We start from the raw sequence: 20,508 nt of genomic DNA, 5'->3' as shown, positions 1-20,508 counted from the left end.
CTTCTTTGCCTCTTTGAATAACGGTGCAGGGCCCATTATAATCAAGTCCTAAGTCCGTGTAGTTGAGGGGTGGTTCTTTTTCATGAAATCGGATGTCAGGCAGATCTGCCATTGGCGGCTGAAGACCTTGTCCATTAAAGCGTCTGCATTCAAAGCACTTGTATGAAATGCTGCGTAAGGCGTCTCCTAGGCCAAAAAACTAGTATTGTTGCCGTACAAAATCTTTGACATACTCTGTTCCAAAGTGCATGCCTATATCATTGCATTTCTCCAGGAATAAACGGGCAACTAATGCTTTGGCGTTGCGAACAATTGGGTGCTTTGTGTTATATCCTAATGTTCTTCTCTTTGTTCTGCCACCAACTCTTAAAATTTATCCTTTAGAAAAGGCCAGAGCGGCAGAAAATTGTCATTGGATTGCATATGCCCATTCTTATTCGAAAGAGCTATATATGGACCAAGTAAATTCTGATGTGATGCCTGGACACATTGGCTCCCGGCGTTTTCCACGTCGTTGATTTTCAGTGCTCTTTTTGATGTGCTTCGCAAGATTTCGGTAAACCAAAAAACTTGGGCGGTTGTTTTTATCATCTTCGTTCATTTTGAGAAATTTTTGGCTGCCGCCTAATTTGGCTGAATTGTTTGTCGCACCGTTGTGGTATTTGTTTTCTCGGTGTTGAGAAGATTATTTCAGTTTTTTTTTGGTTTAAACAGAAATGCTGGTGGGCCCAGCCAAAGTTCTGTAATGTCAGCAGGAAGAATACCTCGAGAAACCTGATTGGATTGGTTCGTTTTTCCGTTGATATGTCTCCCGCTGCTTGTTGACAAGTTACTTTGAATTTCGCTCTCTTGGTTGCCACGAAAATATTGTGTTTTGTTGTTTTTAATCTAAGCCAGGACAGCCATGTTGTCACACCAAAGTGTGGTATCCTGAAGTCTATGGTCTGGTGTTTCTTGATTAAGTGAGCTATAAGGGGTTTCAAGAACGGCGTCTTGAAGCTCGAGTTTTCGGATACGTAGCTCCTTGATTGGAGAGAATTCGGTTTTGCTCATCAGGAAACAGCCAGATACGCCGAGTTCAGAGATAATTATGGTATAAGCCACTGAACCATAGTCTAATTGTGAATCATCCGCAAAAACATTTAGTTAATAACTTTGTGAGTTCGTTACATCTAGTGCTAGACAGCGAGGGATTTCAATTTGGGGAGAGCACATGTAATTGTCTATCCAAACCTCATTTGATTTACGTTTTTCCTTGGCAGGCGGTCATCCCACTTCAGACCCTTTTTCCATATATTTTGTAGGATAATCTTCAGAGTGATGCTTAAGGGCGCTATAATTCCTAGCGGGTCGAAAAGGTATGTGATTAGAGAAATTAGTTTTCGAGCAGCGTAATTCTCTGAGTTGCTATCGAACTTTGATGGTTTCTGATGGAAAAATTTGTCATTTGAACTATGCAACTTATAGTGCAGAAACCAATGGCGTATAAATTTGTTACAAATTATTTTAAACTTTTTTTACGCTAGCCCCAAAAGTGCTTATTGAGAATCCAGTTGCGCATATATCAAAGTTTGGAGCTAATTGGAACAAAATTCTCCTAGTTTAATTAGTTTCCACAAACTCTTAAAGCTCTAATCTTAAAACATGGGTAGTAAAATTTAGTGGCAAATTTGTATGCATCTTCTCGGGAAATCCGACATTGTCCACGTAAGTTAGAACCAAAGAAGTTTTTGTTACCAAATCCATCAAAATTCAAAACCACTGGGAGAGATAACAGCCGAAAAAACAGTACAGAAATCATTACGTTTCCTGTTTTTGGGAAACCAAATTTTGAAGGAAGCTAATTTTAGTATTTTTGAAATGAAAAAGGTAAATTCGCCTTCCATGCGTCACAACTTTAATGTCTCACAAAAGCAGTGAGAGTTTTGAATACTAACAAGTTTTGTTCCGATGTCTATGAAATATTTTTTGAAAACTTTTTTGTCTTTTTTTTCGGAATATGATCATCTTTCTTGTCCTCTATTAGTTGAACTTGGTGAAAGACTGGATGAGGTGTGTCATAGATTCAGAAAAGTGACAATTCTTGTTAAGCCTTAACATCAATGATGATTGATAATTTCATCAACCGGACCATCAGTAAAAAAAGAGATGTGGACGAATTTTGAGACTTTTTACTTTTTCACCAATTCAAGAATTTCAAGGAAAAACATGTCATAAATGATTGTTGAACTACTACTACCGATTCTGTCAGTATATAAACATTGTTAGATTGAACAGCTCTGTATTTCCTGGTTAGAGTTTAAGTTGAAGTTTCAGTTTCATTTCGATCCGTTTGGGTTATACTTAGTGAGCAAATAGTTAAATTACTTTTCATTTAATCGCTCTAAAACGAAGAGCAAGCATAAGTTTTGTCGTTTTTCCCTAAATTTAGCCAATTCAACTGAACTATTTTTTTACATTGCTGCAATTTAAGCAAGCAAGAGTTGTCCAAGAACCAGTTAGCAGTTACTGCATATTGATGTCATTTTTTAACAGTATATTTGAAACAAGATGAACAGTTTAATCAAATTATCAACCAAATCGCCAACTGTCTTAGACTGTCCTATTTGCTCCGAGATTCTGTTAGATCCCCGTGTTCTGCCTTGTGGACATTCATTTTGTGGACCCCCTCGGAGTTGCTTGGACGGAATTAAACGAACAGACCCGGACACCGTTAAATGCGCAGTTTGTAATCAAAGTTTTGCTCTTAAACTTGACGATCTCAAACCGCTTTATGGAATCCGCGATGCTTTGCAAGAGCTTAATGAGTCGTCTAAATTTAGTTCTATGAAAGATGACAGTTTGAGCGAGTCAAACTGCACAGCGCATGGGGGCAAATTTACTTTATGGTGCAAAGATTGTTCACAAGAATTATGCTCCGTATGTTTTGAGGAAATTCATATCGAGCATTCTGTCAAAAATTTTAAAACAGTTCTGAAAAAACGAGCTGCAGAAATGCTGGACCGAATCGCAAAATCAAAAATACAAATGAGCATTCGTTTATTACCTGAAATTAAAATTTGCCAGGATGAGATTGCGAAGTTGACCGAAGAATTGCAGCTCAAAAAAGATTTGTGTTCAAATCTTTGCGATAAAAAACGATTTTTGGAGCATTTTATTGGTATGGAAAAGGAATTACAGAAATACATTAGGGGTGAACTTGTAGACCCAGATGTAATTATTTCCTATTTGAAAGAAGGGGAACGCAAATTCTCGGACACAGAATTGGAGGATAAAAAATTAGCAAAATTTACTCTTACGATTTCGAACATTAAAAGTTTGAAAAAAGCAATGAAATCATCAGATGAAATTCCATACGAAGGGTTTGGAATATCTATTGAAGCGTATTATAAACCTTGCGAGCTAAAAAAACAACCGGCATTAGAGTTGTACTTGAAGGTTGCGAATGATGCCAAAAATGCCGATTCTGATCACTGGCAACTGAAACTACAGTTTTGGTTGACTCTGGAAAATTTGGAAGATAAGAGCAAGAATGTTTCCTGGACTTCCAATTATACGTTCAGTGAGAAGGGAACAAAACAAGGATGTGAGATAATAGAGTGGGACAGATTGTTTTCACGTGGCGGGTTTTTAAATGGCAACGGAGTTTTAACTTTGAACCTTCAGTTGGCTAAACTGAATTAACTCTATCACGATTTCCAATTCAGCGATACGCTCCATTCTCACTCCCCTAAAAAATGTTGGTATCAAAACGGTGCTCGTCCCAGGCTGAGATTGCAGAACGAATTGAACTCTGATCCGACCATGTCACAATTTCTAGCGCTCAGAGTTCTTTCCCGTTCATGTAATTCCAGCGAATAAGATGGTGTGCTAAGATGTCATTTCCCCGATCTGCAGCTGCAACCTAGGTTTCACCCAAATTACATGCATTTTTCATTAGCAGTGACATTTTTCCAGCATCACGGAAGAGTACTATTATGTTGACATATAATTTATATAGGGTAAAATTCACTTTGAGCTTAAATAAACGAACGTATCTTTTAATGATTAGTGCTTAGTTGCGGATAAAGCTATGTAAATCAGCTATTTTCATTAAACCAATGTAAAATCTATTGTTTTCAAATGTTCAATTTATGGTTTATATCCTAATATTTTTTGTATTTTATACCTTCACTAGAATCTTTTCATGCGCCTTATCAGTCGACCAAGTTCATTTCATGATTCAATCCCTCGATTAAGATAGGTTCAATTATTTTTTGAAATAAAAATCGATCTGTTACTCATTAATGTCTGCGCGGTTAATTGAGGAAGCCCAAATTCTCTTTCTAACAACAATTAATAGCTCTGTTAACACAAGGAATTTAACTATCTCCACTATAATATATTTGGCTAACACTGATGTCATATTTTGAAATTTAGGCTTTACAGGTCGCACGAATTGTTCACCTGAACTTTGCGTAAGTTTTCCTTTCCTAGAAACCCAGAAATGGGACAGAAAAGGACTGAAATGACCCGAAAATGCAATTATAAATAATGTAGCAGTAAAAATACTGGATGTACGCAAAAAAATGTAAGCTATTTCCTTCCTTATTTCAAATCTTATGTCCTAATTTCTACGTCAACAAAAGATGTATTCTGTTGGTCAAAAAACTAGGTTTTTTAAATTTGTGAGACAAGAGAGCAAAGTAGACTAATTAGTATTGAATTTCCACAAAACTCCCCACGACTGGTACATAAATGATTCAAAGTGATGGTCAAATTTTAGCTCAATCTCGTAATTTTTAAGTTGTCAGTTAATTTCTATAAATTAATCATGTGAGAAATTTCAAAAAAACTTCCACCTGGAGAGATCTAGTAAAAATGAAATGGTAAGATTTGTTTTGATTAAAAAATACAATTATACTGTTATTGGTATTAACGAAAATATGTCTTTGCGTGCTTTAAAACACCGAAAAAATTTTTGCATCGAAACTATCTTGGCATTGATATATTAAAATTGATCTGATCTGATTTCTTGACGTTAACGAGATATCATTTCTCCTAAAAATTCTGAGCTTCCGAACAATTAAACAAACAACAGAATGCTAAGACTGATATCGCTGTTTTGATTAGCTTTTTTTACATGTTCATGATTTCTCGATTTCTGATGGTTGCACACAAAAAATGGATACAAACCAAATAATCAAACAAAATTGAGTATAAATTATGAGAAACAATTGCAACTACGGAAATAATGTTCCCGGACCTAACGCCAAGTCAATTTCAGTACTGGGCAAGTCTAATTCCAAGTCTTCTTTCATTACTGATTCAGAGCTATGATCATGTCACTTTTTACACTTGGCAGTCTAAATCCAAGTCTGGGCTGAGACTTGGCAAGTCTAATCCAAGTCTGATTTAAGACTTGGCAATTCTTAATCCAAGTCTGATTTAAGACTTGGCAATTCTTAATCCAAGTCTGATTTAAGACTTGGCAATTCTTAATCCAAGTCTGATTTAAGACTTGGCAATTCTTAATCCAAGTCTGATTTAAGACTTGGCAATTCTTAATCCAAGTCTGATTTAAGACTTGGCAATTCTTAATCCAAGTCTCGGCTAGCAGAAAAAATCGCCTAAAATAGCCGGAAAAACGTCAAAAATAGCCGGGAAAACGTCAAAAATAGCCGAAAAAAACGTCAAAAATAGCCGAAAAAAACGTCAAAAATAGCCGAAAAAAACGTCAAAAATAGCCGGGAAAACGTCAAAATTAGCCGAAAAAAACGTCAAAAATAGCCGAAAAAAACGTCAAAAATAGCCGGGAAAACGTCAAAAATAGCCGAAAAAAACGTCAAAAATAGCCGAAAAAACCGTCAAAAATAGCCGAAAAAAACGTCAAAAATAGCCGGGAAAACGTCAAAAATAGCAGAAAAAAGTGCCTAAAATAGCCGGGGAAACGTCAAAAATAGCCGAAAAAAACGTCAAAAATAGCCGGGAAAACGTCAAAAATAGCCGAAAAAAACGTCAAAAATAGCCGAAAAAAACCGTCAAAAATAGCCCAAAAAAACGTCAAAAATAGCCGGGGAAACGTCAAAAATAGCAGAAAAAAGTGCCTAAAATAGCCGGGGAAACGTCAAAAACGCCTCAACTTAGTCTAAAAGCTCAGAGAAAATCAGGGTCCGTCAACACTCAATTGGCCGCAAGCGACCAAAAAATATAAAAAGATATAAAGGCATCAGAGCTGATTTTTTTTTCGTTTTTGACCCAGAGCAGGAATAATACAATTTTTTATGGCAAGTAAAGTATGATTGGTCGGTTTATGGGTCAAAACGAAAAAAAAACAACTTAAGAAGAACAAGAAAAATAAAATAGAGGCATCGTATTCGAGATATAAAGGCATCAGAGCTGATTTTTTTTTCGTTTTTGACCCAGAGCAGGAATAATACAATTTTTTATGGCAAGTAAAGTATGAATGGTCGGTTGTCAAAACGAAAAAAAACAACTTAAGAAGAACAAGAAAAAGAAAATAGAGACATCGTATTCGAGATATAAAGGCATCAGAGCTGATTTTTTTTCGTTTTTGACCCAGAGCAGGAATAATACAAGTTTTTATGGCAAGTAAAGTATGAATGGTCGGTTTTTGGGTCAAAACGAAAAAAAAACAACTTAAGAAGAACAAGAAAAATAAAATAGAGGCATCGTATTCGAGATATAAAGGCATCAGAGCTGATTTTTTTTTCGTTTTTGACCCAGAGCAGGAATAATACAATTTTTTATGGCAAGTAAGGTATGAATGGTCGGTTGTCAAAACGAAAAAAAAAACAACTTAAGAAGAACAAGAAAAAGAAAATAGAGACATCGTATTCGAGATATAAAGGCATCAGAGCTGATTTTTTTTCGTTTTTGACCCAGAGCAGGAATAATACAATTTTTTATGGCAAGTAAAGTATGAATGGTCGGGTTTTGGGTCAAAACGAAAAAAAAACAACTTAAGAAGAACAAGAAAAAGAAAATAGAGGCATCGTATTCGAGATATAAAGGCATCAGAGCTGTTTTTTTTCGCTTTTGACTTTTTTTCCTTCTTTTCGCAAAACCGATCGAAAAAATCTTCTTTTGGCAAAATCGATCGCAAATATCTTCTTTTCGCAAACCTTCTTTCGAAGATATCTTCGTTTCGCAAAATCGATCGCAAATACTTTCATTTCGTAAAATCGATCGCAAATATTTTCTTTTCGCAATACCTTCGTTTCGCAAAATTGATCGCAAATACCTTCATTTCGCAAAAACTTCTTTCGAAAATATCTTCTTTTCGCAAAATCGATCGCAAATACCTTCATTTCGCAATACCTTCTTTCGAAGATATCTTCGTTTCGCAAAATCGATCGCAAATACTTTCATTTCGTAAAATCGATCGCAAATATTTTCTTTTCGCAATACCTTCGTTTCGCAAAATTGATCGCAAATACCTTCATTTCGCAAAAACTTCTTTCGAAAATATCTTCTTTTCGCAAAATCGATCGCAAATACCTTCATTTCGTAAAATCGATCGCAAATATCTTCTTTTCGCAATACCTTCGTTTCGCAAAATCGATCGCAAATACCTTCATTTCGCAAAAACTTCTTTCGAAAATATCTTCTTTTCGCAAAATCGATCGCAAATACCTTCATTTCGTAAAATCGATCGCAAATATCTTCTTTTCGCAATACCTTCGTTTCGCAAAATCGATCGCAAATACCTTCATTTCGCAAAACCTTCTTTCGAAAATATCTTCTTTTCGCAAAATCGATCGCAAATACCTTCATTTCGTAAAATCGATCGCAAATATCTTCTTTTCGCAATACCTTCGTTTCGCAAAATCGATCGCAAATACCTTCATTTCGCAATACCTTCTTTCGAAAATATCTTCGTTTCGCAAAATCGATCGCAAATACCTTCATTTCGCAAAAACTTCTTTCGAAAATATCTTCTTTTCGCAAAATCGATCGAAAATACCTTCATTTCGTAAAATCGATCGCAAATATCTTCTTTTCGCAACACCTTCGTTTCGCAAAATTGATCGCAAATACCTTCAATTCGCAAAACCTTCTTTCGAAAATATCTTTTCGCAAAATCGATCGCAAATACCTTCATTTCGTAAAATCGATCGCAAATATCTTCTTTTCGCAATACCTTCGTTTCGCAAAATCGATCGCAAATACCTTCATTTCGCAATACCTTCTTTCGAAAATATCTTCTTTTTGCAAAATCAATCGCAAATACCTTCATTTCGTAAAATCGATCGCAAATATCTTCTTTTCGCAATACCTTCGTTTCGCAAAATCGATCGCAAATACCTTCATTTCGCAAAAACTTCTTTCGAAAATATCTTCTTTTCGCAAAATCGATCGCAAATACCTTCATTTCGTAAAATCGATCGCAAATATCTTCTTTTCGCAATACCTTCGTTTCGCAAAATCGATCGCAAATACCTTCATTTCGCAAAAACTTCTTTCGAAAATATCTTCTTTTCGCAAAATCGATCGCAAATACCTTCATTTCGTAAAATCAATCGCAAATATCTTCTTTTCGCAATACCTTCGTTTCGCAAAATCGATCGCAAATACCTTCATTTCGCAAAAACTTCTTTCGAAAATATCTTCTTTTCGCAAAATCGATCGAAAATACCTTCATTTCGTAAAATCGATCGCAAATATCTTCTTTTCGCAACACCTTCGTTTCGCAAAATTGATCGCAAATACCTTCATTTCGCAAAACCTTCTTTCGAAAATATCTTTTCGCAAAATCGATCGCAAATACCTTCATTTCGTAAAATCGATCGCAAATATCTTCTTTTCGCAATACCTTCGTTTCGCAAAATCGATCGCAAATACCTTCATTTCGCAATACCTTCTTTCGAAAATATCTTCTTTTTGCAAAATCAATCGCAAATACCTTCATTTCGTAAAATCGATCGCAAATATCTTCTTTTCGCAATACCTTCGTTTCGCAAAATCGATCGCAAATACCTTCATTTCGCAAAAACTTCTTTCGAAAATATCTTCTTTTCGCAAAATCGATCGCAAATACCTTCATTTCGTAAAATCGATCGCAAATATCTTCTTTTCGCAATACCTTCGTTTCGCAAAATCGATCGCAAATACCTTCATTTCGCAAAACCTTCTTTCGAAAATATCTTCTTTTCGCAAAATCGATCGCAAATACCTTCATTTCGTAAAATCGATCGCAAATATCTTCTTTTCGCAATACCTTCGTTTCGCAAAATCGATCGCAAATACCTTCATTTCGCAATACCTTCTTTCGAAAATATCTTCGTTTCGCAAAATCGATCGCAAATACCTTCATTTCGTAAAATCGATCGCAAATATCTTCTTTTCGCAATACCTTCGTTTCGCAAAATCGATCGCAAATACCTTCATTTCGCAAAAACTTCTTTCGAAAATATCTTCTTTTCGCAAAATCGATCGCAAATACCGTCATTTCGTAAAATCGACCGCAAATATCTTCTTTTCGCAATACCTTCGTTTCGCAAAATCGATCGCAAATACCTTCATTTCGCAAAAACTTCTTTCGAAAATATCTTCTTTTCGCAAAATCGATCGAAAATACTTTCATTTCGTAAAATCGATCGCAAATATCTTCTTTTCGCAATACCTTCGTTTCGCAAAATCGATCGCAAATACCTTCATTTCGCAAAACCTTCTTTCGAAAATATCTTCTTTTCGCAAAATCGATCGCAAATACCTTCATTTCGTAAAATCGATCGCAAATATCTTCTTTTCGCAATACCTTCGTTTCGCAAAATCGATCGCAAATACCTTCATTTCGCAAAAACTTCTTTCGAAAATATCTTCCTTTCGCAAAATCGATCGCAAATACCTTCATTTCGTAAAATCGATCGCAAATATCTTCTTTTCGCAATACCTTCGTTTCGCAAAATCGATCGCAAATACCTTCATTTCGCAAAACCTTCTTTCGAAAATATCTTCTTTTCGCAAAATCGATCGCAAATATCTTCATTTCGTAAAATCGATCGCAAATATCTTCTTTTCGCAATACCTTCGTTTCGCAAAATCGATCGCAAATACCTTCATTTCGCCGAAGTCTGTTTGGTCTGACCAATGGTGGCCAACGTCTGTTTGGTCTGACCAAGGGTGGCCGAAGTCTGTTAGGTCTGAACAATGGTGGCCAACGTCTGTTTGGTCTGACCAAGGGTGGCCAACGTCTGTTTGGTCTGACCAAGGGTGGCCGAAGTCTGTTTGGTCTGACCAAGGGTGGCCGAAGTCTGTTTGGTCTGACCAATGGTGGGCAAAGTCTCTTTGGTCTGACCAATGGTGGCCAACGTCTGTTTGGTCTGACCAAGGGTAGCCGAAGTCTGTTTGGTCTGACCAATGGTGGGCAAAGTCTGTTTGGTCTGACCAAGGTTGGCCAACGTCTGTTTGGTCTGACCAAGGGTTGCCGAAGTCTGTTTGGTCTGAACAATGGTGGCCAACGTCTGTTTGGTCTGACCAATGGTGGGCTAAGTCTGTTTGGTCTGACCAAGGGTAGCCGAAGTCTGTTTGGTCTGACCAATGGTGGGCCAAGTCTGTTTGGTCTGACCAAGGGTGGCCGAAGTCTGTTTGGTCTGAACAATGGTGGCGAACGTCTGTTTGGTCTGACCAAGGGTGGCCGAAGTCTGTTTGGTCTGAACAATGGTGGCCAACGTCTGTTTGGTCTGACCAATGGTGGCTAACGTCTGTTTGGTCTGACCAATTGTGGGCAAAGTCTGTTTGGTCTGACCAATGGTGGGCAAAGTCTGTTTGGTCTGACCAAGGGTGGCCGAAGTCTGTTTGGTCTGAACAATGGTGGCCAACGTCTGTTTGGTCTGACCAAGGGTGGCCTAAATCTGTTTGGTCTGAACAATGGTGGCCAACGTCTGTTTGGTCTGACCAAGGGTGGCCGAAGTCTGTTTGGTCTGACCAAGTGTGGCAAACGTCTGTTTGGTCTGATCAAGGGTTGCCGAAGTCTGTTTGGTCTGAACAATGGTGGCCAACGTCTGTTTGGTCTTACCGATGGTGGCCAACGTCTGTTTGGTCTGACCAAGGGTAGCCAAAGTCTGTTTGGTCTGACCAAGGGTGGCCGAAGTCTGTTTGGTCTGAACAATGGTGGCCAACGTCTGTTTGGTCTGACCAAGGGAGGCCGAAGTCTGTTTGGTCTGACCAAGGGTGGCCAACGTCTGTTTGGTCTGACCAAGGGTTGCCGAAGTCTGTTTGGTCTGAACAATGGTGGCCAACGTCTCTTTGGTCTAACCAATGGTGGCCAACGTCTGTTTGGTCTGACCAAGGGTAGCCGAAGTCTGTTTGGTCTGACCAATGGTGGGCAAAGTCTGTTTGGTCTGACCATGGGTGGCCAACGTCTGTTTGGTCTGACCAAGGGTGGCCGAAGTCTGTTTGGTCTGACCAAGGGTGGCCGAAGTCTGTTTGGTCTGAACAATGGTGGCCAACGTCTGTTTGGTCTGACCAAGGGTGGCCAACGTCTGTTTGGTCTGACCAAGGGTGGCCGAAGTCTGTTTGGTCTGACCAAGGGTAGCCGAAGTCTGTTTGGTCTGACCAATGGTGGGCAAAGTCTGTTTGGTCTGACCAAGGGTAGCCGAAGTCTGTTTGGTCCGACCAATGGTGGGCAAAGTCTGTTTGGTCTGACCAAGGGTGGCCGAAGTCTGTTTGGTCTGAACAATGGTGGCCAACGTCTGTTTGGTCTGACCAAGGGTGGCCGAAATCTGTTTGGTCTGACCAAGGGTGGCCGAAATCTGTTTGGTCTGAACAATGGTGGCCAACGTCTGTTTGGTCAGACCAAGGGTGGCCGAAGTCTGTTTGGTCTGACCAAGGGTGGCAAACGTCTGTTTGGTCTGACCAAGGGTTGCCGAAGTCTGTTTGGTCTGAACAATGGTGGCCAACGTCTGTTTGGTCTTACCGATGGTGGCCAACGTCTGTTTGGTCTGACCAAGGGTAGCCAAAGTCTGTTTGGTCTGACCAAGGGTGGCCGAAGTCTGTTTGATCTGAACAATGGTGGCCAACGTCTGTTTGGTCTGACCAAGGGTGGCCGAAGTCTGTTTGGTCTGACAAAGGGTGGCCAACGTCTGTTTGGTCTGACCAAGGGTTGCCGAAGTCTGTTTGGTCTGAACAATGGTGGCCAACGTCTGTTTGGTCTAACCAATGGTGGCCAACGTCTGTTTGGTCTGACCAAGGGTAGCCGAAGTCTGTTTGGTCTGACCAATGGTGGGCAAAGTCTGTTTGGTCTGACCATGGGTGGCCAACGTCTGTTTGGTCTGACCAAGGGTGGCCGAAGTCTGTTTGGTCTGACCAAGGGTGGCCGAAGTCTGTTTGGTCTGACCAAGGGTGGCCAACGTCTGTTTGGTCTGACCAAGGGTGGCCGAAGTCTGTTTGGTCTGACCAAGGGTAGCCGAAGTCTGTTTGGTCTGACCAATGGTGGGCAAAGTCTGTTTGGTCTGACCAAGGGTAGCCGAAGTCTGTTTGGTCTGACCAATGGTGGGCAAAGTCTGTTTGGTCTGACCAAGGGTGGCCAACGTCTGTTTGGTCTGACCAAGGGTGGCCGAAGTCTGTTTGGTCTGACCAAGGGTGGCCGAAGTCTGTTTGGTCTGACCAATGGTGGGCAAAGTCTCTTTGGTCTGACCAATGGTGGCCAACGTCTGTTTGGTCTGACCAAGGGTAGCCGAAGTCTGTTTGGTCTGACCAATGGTGGGCAAAGTCTGTTTGGTCTGACCAAGGGTGGCCAACGTCTGTTTGGTCTGACCAAGGGTTGCCGAAGTCTGTTTGGTCTGAACAATGGTGGCCAACGTCTGTTTGGTCTGACCAATGGTGGAAAACGTCTGTTTGGTCTGACCAAGGGTAGCCGAAGTCTGTTTGGTCTGACCAATGGTGGGCAAAATCTGTTTGGTCTGACCAAGGCTGGCCGAAGTCTGTTTGGTCTGAACAATGGTGGCCAACGTCTGTTTGGTCTGACCAAGGGTGACCGAAGTCTGTTTGTTCTGACCAATGGTGGGCAAAGTCTGTTTGGTCTGACCAAGGGTGGCCAACGTCTGTTTGGTCTGACCAAGGGTTGCCGAAGTCTGTTTGGTCTGAACAATGGTGGCCAACGTCTGTTTGGTCTAACCAATGGTGGCCAACGTCTGTTTGGTCTGACCAAGGGTAGCCGAAGTCTGTTTGGTCTGACCAATGGTGGGCAAAGTCTGTTTGGTCTGACCAAGGGTGGCCAACGTCTGTTTGGTCTGACCAAGGGTTGCCGAAGTCTGTTTGGTCTGACCAAGGGTGGCCGAAGTCTGTTTGGTCTGAACAATGGTGGCCAACGTCTGTTTGGTCTTACCGATGGTGGCCAACGTCTGTTTGGTCTGACCAAGGGTAGCCGAAGTCTGTTTGGTCTGACCAATGGTGGGCAAAGTCTGTTTGGTCTGACCAAGGGTGGCCAACGTCTGTTTGGTCTGACCAAGGGTGGCCGAAGTCTGTTTGGTCTGACCAGTGGTGGCCGAAGTCTGTTTGGTCTGACCAATGGTGGGCAAAGTCTGTTTGGTCTGACCAAGGGTGGCCAACGTCTGTTTGGTCTGAACAATGGTGGCCGAAGTCTGTTTGGTCTGAACAATGGTGGCCAACGTCTGTTTGGTCTGACCAAGGGTGGCCAACGTCTGTTTGGTCTGACCAAGGGTGGCCGAAGTCTGTTTGGTCTGACCAAGGGTAGCCGAAGTCTGTTTGGTCTGACCAATGGTGGGCAAAGTCTGTTTGGTCTGACCAAGGGTAGCCGAAGTCTGTTTGGTCTGACCAATGGTGGGCAAAGTCTGTTTGGTCTGACCAAGGGTGGCCGAAGTCTGTTTGGTCTGAACAATGGTGGCCAACGTCTGTTTGGTCTGACCAAGGGTGGCCGAAGTCTGTTTGTTCTGACCAATGGTGGCCAACGTCTGTTTGGTCTGACCAATGGTGGCCAACGTCTGTTTGGTCTGACCAAGGGTAGCCGAAGTCTGTTTGGTCTGACCAATGGTGGGCAAAGTCTGTTTGGTCTGACCAAGGGTGGCCGAAGTCTGTTTGGTCTGAACAATGGTGGCCAACGTCTGTTTGGTCTGACCAAGGGTGGCCGAAGTCTGTTTGGTCTGAACAATGGTGGCCAACGTCTGTTTGGTCTGACCAAGGGTGGCCAACGTCTGTTTGGTCTGACCAAGGGTGGCCGAAGTCTGTTTGGTCTGACCAAGGGTAGCCGAAGTCTGTTTGGTCTGACCAATGGTGGGCAAAGTCTGTTTGGTCTGACCAAGGGTAGCCGAAGTCTGTTTGGTCTGACCAATGGTGGGCAAAGTCTGTTTGGTCTGACCAAGGGTGGCCGAAGTCTGTTTGGTCTGAACAATGGTGGCCAACGTCTGTTTGGTCTGACCAAGGGTGGCCGAAGTCTGTTTGTTCTGACCAATGGTGGCCAACGTCTGTTTGGTCTGACCAATGGTGGCCAACGTCTGTTTGGTCTTACCGATGGTGGCCAACGTCTGTTTGGTCTGACCAAGGGTAGCCGAAGTCTGTTTGGTCTGACCAAGGATGGCCAAAGTCTGATTGGTCTGACCAAGGGTGGCCAACGTCTGTTTGGTCTGACCAAGGGTGGCCGAAGTCTGTTTGGTCTGACCAATGGTGGGCAAAGTCTGTTTGGTCTGACCAAGGGTGGACAACGTCTGTTTGGTCTGACCAAGGGTGGCCGAAGTCTGTTTGGTCTGAACAATGGTGGCCAACGTCTTTTTGGTCTGACCAAGGGTGGCCAACGTCTGTTTGGTCTGACCAATGGTGGCCGAAGTCTGTTTGGTCTGACCAAGGGTAGCCGAAGTCTGTTTGTTCTGACCAAGGATGGCCAAAGTCTGATTGGTCTGACCCAGGGTGGCGAAAGTTTGTTTGGTCTGATCAAAGTTGACCAAGACCTGTTTGCTTTACATCCATTTTCTCTTTCTGACGGTTGAAGTCGTTGACCCAGCTTTCTTCTAAACAAAAATTGCAGCAGAAGAAGGAAAAATAAATTAGAGAAAAAAAGCAAATATATACAAGGGCACAGTTTGCTCAGTTTAAAGCAAGTAGTTCATTTATTGGAGAGTTCCGAATGAGTCAATTAAGAAGCTAAGGCAGGGGGCCATGAGATGATTCAAACCATTTGTAGTATGTCGTAAATGACATCTATCCCGACCATGCTCATCAAAGTCAGTCTTCTTAACTAACTTTGGACTTTTGTATCTGTCCTTTAAATGTTCCGCCAAATAAATATTATTGGCTTCGCGTATATTTTTGTCGAAGTCCGCTCGAGGCAGCAACCCACTGAATCGAACTATGCGGGGGTGCAAAGCGCGAATAACAAAAACATAGTTCCGGTAAATTTCGTCGACACTTATACTATTTACATCGTTATCCCCGCAAATAATAAAGATGTGGGTGTAACGTTTGAGTCCCTCGATCATAGTTCGCAGATGAATTGATCTACGGCCACCCTCGCCGTCATACGAAGGGCTGTAAAAATAAGAACTAAATATAATGAACAGACAAGACTAAGTCATCAATACAAACCGAAGTAAACTTACTGGTAGCGGCATACCCGCTCATTCATCCGCAAAAGCGGGGTTGCGTCTCGGAGATTTGAATCTCCGATAAACACAACTCTAGTCTGCAAAACAGGTCATAATTCAAAATTTTTGGATTTTAAAAAGCAACGAGCACCAACAGCTAGTGCTGTAGGTGCTCTGATGGAAAACTATTAATAGCATAACAGCTTTCAAATGACAATGTTTGGTGGGAAGCAATTAGTCGCGAAGTCAAAACCCGTAACTAGCATTACGAGTTTGCCTTCTAAAACTATTAATAGTAAAATAGTTCTAGTCGCACTTGGTTGTTTTATTAAAATTTTTAAAAAGCAACGAGCACCAACAGCTAGTGCTGTAGATGCTCTGATGGAAAACTATTAATAGCATAATAGCCTTCAAATGACAATATTTGGTGGGAAGCAATTAGTCGCGAAGTCAAAACCCGCAACTAGCGTTACGAGTTTGCCTTCTAAAACTATTAATAGTAAAATAGTTCTAGTCACACTTGGTTGTTTTATTAAAATTTTTAAAAAGCAACGAGCACCAACAGCTAGTGCTGTAGATGCTCTGATGGAAAACTATTAATAGCATAATAGCCTTCAAATGACAATATTTGGTGGGAAGCAATTAGTCGCGAAGTCAAAACCCGCAACTAGCATTACGAGTTTGCCTTCTAAAACTATTAATAGTAAAATAGTTCTAGTCACACTTGGTTGTTTTAATAAAAATTTTTAAAAAGCAACGAGCACCAACAGCTAGTGCTGTAGGTGCTCTGATGGAAAACTATTAATAGCATAACAGCTTTCAAATGACAATGTTTGGTGGGAAGCAATTAGTCGCAAAGTCAAACCCGTAACTAGCATTACGAGTTTGCCTTCTAAAACTATTAATAGTAAAATAGTTCTAGTCGCACTTGGTTGTTTTATTAAAATTTTTAAAAAGCAACGAGCACCAACAGCTAGTGCTGTAGATGCTCTGATGGAAAACTATTAATAGCATAATAGCCTTCAAATGACAATATTTGGTGGAAAGCAATTAGTCGCGAAGTCAAAACCCGCAACTAGCGTTACGAGTTTGCCTTCTAAAACTATTAATAGTAAAATAGTTCTAGTCACACTTGGTTGTTTTAATAAAAATTTTTAAAAAGCAACGAGCACCAACAGCTAGTGCTGTAGGTGCTCTGATGGAAAACTATTAATAGCATAACAGCTTTCAAATGACAATGTTTGGTGGGAAGCAATTAGTCGCAAAGTCAAACCCGTAACTAGCATTACGAGTTTGCCTTCAAAAACTATTAATAGTAAAATAGTTCTAGTCACACTTGGTTGTTTTAATAAAATTTTTAAAAAGCAACGAGCACCAACAGCTAGTGCTGTAGATGCTCTGATGGAAAACTATTAATAGCATAATAGCCTTCAAATGACAACATTTGGTGGGAAGCAATTAGTCGCGAAGTCAAAACCCGTAACTAGCGTTACGAGTTTGCCTTCTAAAACTATTAATAGTAAAATAGTTCTAGTCACACTTGGTTGTTTTATTAAAATTTTTAAAAAGCAGCGAGCACCAACAGCTAGTGCTGTAGATGCTCTGATGGAAAACTATTAATAGCATAATAGCCTTCAAATGACAATGTTTGGTGGGAAGCAATTAGTCGCGAAGTCAAAACCCGTAACTAACATTACGAGTTTGCCTTCTAAAACTATTAATAGTAAAATAGTTGTAGTCACTTCTAAATGTTTTATTGAAATTTTCACTTTAAAAGTAACCAGCACCAACAACCTAAGGGAACAATTAGCTTTCAGAATTTTATTTTATAATTTAGGAATGGTCGAAAGCGGTACAAAGTTTAATAACGAAGAATTCAAACCCAGAAGACGGAACACAAAAAACTTTAGTAAGTGTGTCTACATCAATCAAGTCTTCTTTATCAGTTTTCTTGAGAACATAAAAAAATCCTTTCACAGGGCCTATTTCCTTTACAATTTTGTACTCCTGAACACTGGCGAGAACTTTTCCATGGTAAGATTCATTCGGTATTGACAAAAAGTACAGTATTTGCCCAAAGAATTCAGTGTCCTCCCTCTTGTAACGCGCAAAACTGTTGCACGCGCCAGATGATGGTGCTCGGGAGTAGGATGGTGAATCAAAATACAAACTGTTTTTTTTGAACCGATTAAGAAATATTGCGTTTGGATAAGTTAAGCGAGCATAGCTAAGACTTTCAGTTTCTTTCATAAAATTAGAAAAGTTGTTTGTATGAGAATCGTCCAGACGAGGAAGTTGCTTGACGAGTCGGCCGTATGGGTTATCCTCACTTGTCTGATGAATATCTAATAGCCGCTGCTTCTGCAGGAATCGACGACAAATAACCTCGCACTCGTGATGCGAACCACTATAGACTTCACTTAAAATTCGGTTAGCTGACTCAAAGCTCATCGCCGAAAAGGAAAACAGTGGTCCGAATCGTCTAACTTGGTCCGGAAGATGGCGCAAGGAGTGAACGTTAATTGTCTCAGAGCGTTCGTTTCCGTCAAACACATCAACTATACCGGAACAGAACTGACCTAAAAGATTTTCCGATATCAAGATGTCTTTTTCGCGACTTGACTCAAGCAGCAATCGAACACCAAAATAGAGATTTAATAAACTCTCGAACAAAGTCTCAGAGATCCTATTGCGAAAAACAATAGGGCTAACGTAGAACATCCAGTTAAAAAACTCATTAGCTTTGAACTGGCCAATATCGTCTAAAGAACGAATTTTTCGAGAGTAGCTGATGAGTTCACGAGGACAAGCAAGCGAACTCACAAAGTCATTTATTTCTCTTTTCGTAGCTGTGGTCAACTTCCTAATAATAAGTCTAAGCATTTCCGGGAAAACTCCTAATAAGACGCAATGCATATAGTCCACCGGTGCTGTCAGAGGAAGACCGCAAACAATATCACTAAAAGCACTGCGTCCTTTCACGCCAAAGACATTCTGCGCACCGCTTGACGAGAGGAGTTCTGCTTTATGGATATATTGATCGTTCAGCTCTGGCTCACGAACGTTACCATTCTGCCCGTAAGGGTAGTAAGCATGCGTTTTTCCAATAGTCTTGCCTTCAGCTGTACAAAAATGGCACCCAAAGTATCCGTTAAACTGAATCATGTTCAAAACGTGGGCCTTGGCACACATATCTGCAACCAGTAGGCGCACTTTGAAAGAAATGCTTGCTCCAGGAAAAGGAGAATTGACAATTTCTATCGGAGAAACTAGCTCAGCTCTCAACCGAGGCACAATCTCATTCCAATTTGGGGAGCCGGAACCCACGTAAAGACACGCTAAGACAATATTCTTCCTTGACATCCGCAAAATTGGAGGCATATCGGAGCACTGAAGCCAAACTGGCCACAATTCCTTCTTATAAGTTGACTTCTTTATATTCACGCCGTCTGTTGAAAGAACAAGATTCATTTCCAAGACTGAGCTGGTTTCAGGAAAAACGATTGGAGCAATTTTTGTATTAAGGTCTATATCAGAATTTCTGCGTCTGAATTCTGAGTAGGCAGAAATTTGATGAATGTTGCGCTGTATTATTTTTTGTAGTTGATTTCTGAAGTTGAGAATAAGGACATTACCTTTGGTGCTGCAAATAAAAGCTCGCGTCTGATCTTGGAGATCATCCTTCATTTGTCTAAGTAAAGAATAACCAGAAGGCAGCTGATTATCATTCGGGAGAAGAGCATGAAAAACAGAATATAAATTCACAGACGCTTCATCGGATAAAGAGAACCGTGAACTAAATAAATCGAGAAGAGAACTCGCCTGTTTTACTGTGACATTACCCCCAGAAAATAATAAATTGTTCTGTCGACTTTCTTCTGTTTCTTCTTCCAAACCGTTTATAGAAATTGATGACACAGAGCACGAAAATGTCTGCCGATATTTCAGAGGAGACGACGCTCGAGGCATCGAAGAACTAAAGCAAGCGTTATCAATGGCGTCCTCGGTTATCGAATTCTCTTCGGAAAAACTTGATTCAAAAACTTGTGAGTCCTGTTTTACACAAAACTCTGCGGGAAGTTGGTTGCTCCGTATAGTGATGTAACTGCTTTGGGACGTTGAAGGAATTTCTACGTTTTGTTGGTGACTGACTGCAGCCGTGGTTAACCTGTTATACATTTCGACACGCTCCTTCTGTCTTAGTCGTTTCTTTTTGGGTTTGGTGACGCTGCTCACAGTATACGCAACCAGCTCATCAAATGACTCTCGTACAATTTCGCTGATAAACTCATTCAAATATAGACAAAAATCTGAATTAGTTGATTCGCTTAATAAGTTGTCGCAGGTACGGCACTTACATTGATTTTGTTCAAAAAACTCTGGACCATATTTTACCAAAAGCTCAGACTGCTTTGTGATTCGTCTTTTTGTTCTGAGTTGGACAATACCAGAGCTACTGGAAAAATCATACTCGCAATTGGGATCGCAGTCTGAGTTTACGAAACGTATAGGACCAACTAATAGTAAGCTTTCACCAGTTCTTTCAGATCGCATGACAGACCAATCGGTTACTCCATCAGGAATTGCCCTCACAGAACCAACTGGCCCTTTGATTACAGCTGAGGGTTTCACATCTTCATTTCCAACATATAACAACCGATAGCCATCATAACTATCGCAAACAATTTTGAAAGTTGGGCTCAGATCCTCGTAAGACTTGCAGACAACCTCATAAGTCTCTCTCCATAATTCTTTAGTTAAAACATTTTGATCGAATAACCTTTCAGAAAGTGGCCTTACCAAACATTCAGCGCTAAGAAAGCAATTCTCAACTTTGCGCTTAACAGCATACAAATCGCACTGGCTTAGGATAGTCCAATCAACTTTTCTTGACAACATTGATCTATAAAAAAAGTAGCAGTCCAAAACCCTGAATTTGAAAAACAAAACTAGCAATTGCTTTCTTTCA

The 20,508-nt window shown here is 40.5% G+C and overlaps 1 protein-coding gene across 1 annotated transcript; it reads left to right on the top strand.

Moving 5' to 3' along the window:
- The first annotated feature begins 2,391 nt into the window (after positions 1 to 2,391).
- LOC142336799 (E3 ubiquitin-protein ligase TRIM21-like) lies at positions 2,392 to 4,149 on the top strand. Its single transcript, XM_075385725.1, has one exon. It carries the CDS (start codon positions 2,551 to 2,553, stop codon positions 3,682 to 3,684), a length of 1,134 nt encoding a protein of 377 aa, XP_075241840.1. The 5' UTR covers positions 2,392 to 2,550; the 3' UTR covers positions 3,685 to 4,149.
- Positions 4,150 to 20,508: the final 16,359 nt, after the last annotated feature.

The sequence above is a fragment of the Convolutriloba macropyga genome, chromosome 3 (assembly GCF_964194025.1).
Source record: "Convolutriloba macropyga chromosome 3, txConMacr16.3, whole genome shotgun sequence".
Taxonomy (NCBI): Eukaryota; Metazoa; Xenacoelomorpha; order Acoela; family Convolutidae; genus Convolutriloba; species Convolutriloba macropyga.
Note: the sequence above shows the minus strand (reverse complement) of the source record. Positions and strands in the feature narration are given on the sequence as shown.